Source organism: Rhagoletis zephyria, unplaced genomic scaffold, assembly GCF_001687245.7.
Source record: "Rhagoletis zephyria isolate East Lansing unplaced genomic scaffold, Rhagoletis_zephyria_1.1 Rzeph_scaffold_13109, whole genome shotgun sequence".
NCBI classification, from domain to species: domain Eukaryota; kingdom Metazoa; phylum Arthropoda; class Insecta; order Diptera; family Tephritidae; genus Rhagoletis; species Rhagoletis zephyria.
In genome coordinates this window covers 1-3,603 of record NW_016170180.1, presented here as the reverse complement: position 1 = coordinate 3,603, position 3,603 = coordinate 1, and the positions used below count along the sequence as shown (strand labels likewise).

Sequence of the window (3,603 nt, the reverse complement as noted above, 5' to 3'; positions counted from 1 at the left end):
CTGATTTTTGTTTATTACGTGAAATTATATATCAATGTATGAGTCTTATATGTATCCAAGTGTATGGATTCAAACCCTTGCTGGTGCATATATAAGCCACTCTAATTTAAAAATTGAAAATTTCTAAAGTCCATAAAATGCAATCAATAAACAAATCGAGTAGAAATAAGCCTCAAAGCTCGCAAATACCAAATAATTCAAACTTCACAATGATATGCACTATGAAGCACATGATATCTACTATTTAGATATGTACATATGTACTATGTACCAAGCATGATAGTAACGTATACGCCCGTAGTATGCATACGAAACGACATAAAAAGCCGAAAATCAGGAAATGCTCAACTCCTACCTCAATAAGTGGTGTTGGTCTGAAAATTTTTCACAGATTTAAGAACTAGATCGGTAGCGTTACAAGCGTTACATTGCAGAGAAATTCACTTTTGGTACTAATCGCCATGCTGAATACAATGCCAGCGGACATTCTAAAATTTTTGTTGGCCCAGATTTTGACCTTTATTATTTTCTCTACACACATTTCCTCAAAGGATGATAGAATTTTCCTATACTGTGCACCTAAGATTTGTGGCTCACTTATTAGCCAACATTTTGATTGCACTTTTACTTATACAGTATGTTTTTTGTTTGCAGCACACATATGTATGTAACTCATCGCTACTGCATGCTCTTTGTTGTAAATATTTACCAGTTGATTTTTTTTTTCTTTTTTTTTTTGTCTGTTCAAACTCTTTCTGCGCAACACAACTTATTTGTTCTACTTGCTTGTTGCCACACTTCGTGTGCAGAATGTTGCACGTTCCGAATGCTACATGATTTCCCAGTTGAGCAATGATAATTTTGATATTGTTGCTAATCCCCTAGCAGTAGCTGGCGGCAACACAACACGCCGCCGCGCCTCTACTGAGCTAATACCTACATACATACATACATAAGTACCAACAGCAGTAGCAACAATTGCTAATCTGAGCATTATAAATGTTGCTGCTGTTGTTGCGACAGTTATCTTTTACAAGACGTTATTTTTTTGCTTGCAGCTTCACATTTTTGCCAGCATCGCTCTGTCGATTTCGAGTTTATTTTTTATTTTTGCGCAAAATTTTTTCCTCCTATAACTACGTGCATACATACATACCTATTTTTTTTTTTTTTGTTGCTAAACATTTCGTGACTTTCCCACCTTATTTTATGTTATCTACTGATTTCTTACTTGACTTCAACTTAAGTTTAACGAGGACATTGTTGACCAACGCATTTCCTTCCGTCACACACACACAATGCCACTCACAATCAACTAACAACTGGCCAGCAGCTACTGCCACGTACGAACGAGCCCACCGTACGCCATGCAATATCTCCAATGCATCCCGCCCCCCATTCCAAGCAACGAGTTCTACAACTATTCAACTGCTGACATTTGTCATCCTCGTCGTGTGCGGTGCCGCCTTGGACACCGAAATGGACAATTGCTCATCTGCGTAGTCTTTATAAACTTGTAGTAGTTCGCTTGACTGTTGTTGTTGTTGTTGTTGCTGTTGCTCTTCTTCCTTGTTCACTCGCGTTCGACTTCTTCGCCATTGCCAGTGGCAGCCATGCAACAAATTGCCACCTATAGCTCCCGCAATCTTTTGCGAATTCTTCCTGCCATCTGCCTGTTTACTGCTGTTGCTATTGTCAGTCGCGCTGTTTACTTGTTGTACTTCTTCGCCTATCGCTGCTGTTGCTGTTGCTGTGCATTCCTTTGCAGCAACTTTTCCATTCGTCACATTCTTTTGGCTACCAGCAGCAGTTTTGACCTTCTTCTTTTTATCTTGCTGTTGCATTTCTTTGGCTTTAATTTGTTGTAGTTGTTGTTGTTGTGGTTGTTGTTGCTCCTGCTGATTTCTTTGCGTTTGTTGTTCTCGTGCTGTCGCTTTCGCCGTGGGACGTGCTTTTAATTCAGGTGAGCATTTGCGAGTATCCTTTGCGGAATCTCGGCTGCTTCGCACTGCAAAGAATAAAAAAAAAACAAACAAATAAGTATTGATGTAGAAATAAAATGTTTTGAATTTAAAATTGTTAAGTTTTCTCTGAAAATAGATTTGTTACTTGTAAAGATGTGCAAAAATTGCTAAGGGGAAGGAAAATCACGGTTGTGAACTTCTACTTTAGCCACTAACTTTTAAAATCAAATGATTTACTCTCGGTTGCTGATTATAAATTTCACCTGGCTCAAGTAATATATGCATGTGATGTATTCCTTAATGCAACCCACTGATGGAAACCAAGGCGAATTTATACAAAATGGTGTTACTGGCAAATTTAGATTTTCGCCGCGATCCTTCTGAATGTCAAAATAATGATGAGCTAATCCCGAATTGGTCCGAAACCAACCTCAAAATGATCCCGAAGATATCTCGAACTAGCACGGAAATGTTCCTGTAATAGTATTGAACAGATCCCGAAATGGTGCCGAAAATATTCCAAACTGGTCTCGAAATTGGCCTAAAGTAGTCGTTAACTGGGCCTGAAATAGTCCTTTACAATTCCATTAATGGTCATTTGTACACGTAAGAAGCAATTGCAGATTTTCTGCTGGGCTACAAAAGAAGAGGTTACAAATTTTCTATTGGGTTAACGCAAAATTTACCAATACTCAGAGCTAAGATGTTTGCACATCAAAAAGAAAAACATAACGGTCTCTACTGACGAGTAGTATGAGGTGCGTATTACGACTGGGCAGAACCCGGGTTAGATTCCTGTTGCAAGAAACTGGAAACAATTCTGCGACCTCTTTCAAAAAAAAAAAATAAAATTTAATAAAATTATCAGCCGTTCGTAGTTTCCTTTAGTTGTGTGACACGACCAAAGTGGACACCGAAAATTGTTTCGTTACACTAGACCTTACACTCAGGANTTAGTTGTGTGACACGACCAAAGTGGACACCGAAAATTGTTTCGTTACACTAGACCTTACACTCAGGAAGCAAAAGAGTCAAGGGGTAAACATATATTCCAAAATGATATCGCTCTCCCCTCATAACCGGCATGTCATCAGAAAGTAAATGGACATTGAACAACCCGCCCTAAGGGTACCAGGTCACACCAGATTTCTGCTAGCTAGGTATTTACTTTCATTATGCAGCCGCGACCACAAAAAACTTCCAAAATTGCTGCCTGGCCATTTCTACATTTTGGACATTTGTACATTTTGACAGTTACAGTTTGTTGTTGTTAGGAATTCTGTTTTATTGTGGTGAATTCGTGAATTCTTGAGAACACCACTCTGAGAACGCCAAATGTACCAATTGTGTGAATTGGCCTTTACGGTTTTGGGTATGAATTTCTTGGCAACGAAATGCTAGCGCAGGTATATTGCGAGCTAATCCAACGGTAGTAACATCAGATCAGACTGGTCGCAAAGGCGAGATACAATTGGCAAAGTTTTTTGCCTAACTAATTTGCGTTCAAACTGTCGAACAGGCGGACAAGGTTAAATCGACTCAGCTTGATTACATCAGTTTGCTATAATTTCTAACAGCTCTATATCTTCATCGTGTTCATGAAATGATTGCAAAAAATTATGTGACACATAACACTTTT

At 38.7% G+C, this 3,603-nt stretch overlaps 1 protein-coding gene across 1 annotated transcript; it reads right to left on the bottom strand.

Annotated features, from left to right (window-relative positions):
- Positions 1-1,424: 1,424 nt before the first annotated feature.
- On the bottom strand, positions 1,425-2,008 carry LOC108377984 (transcription factor GAGA-like; the record flags this gene model as incomplete). The annotated part of the gene is made up of 1 exon (XM_017634285.1): positions 1,425-2,008. A coding segment is annotated over one exon (584 nt), but the record flags the coding sequence as incomplete, so codon positions are not given.
- Positions 2,009-3,603: the final 1,595 nt, after the last annotated feature.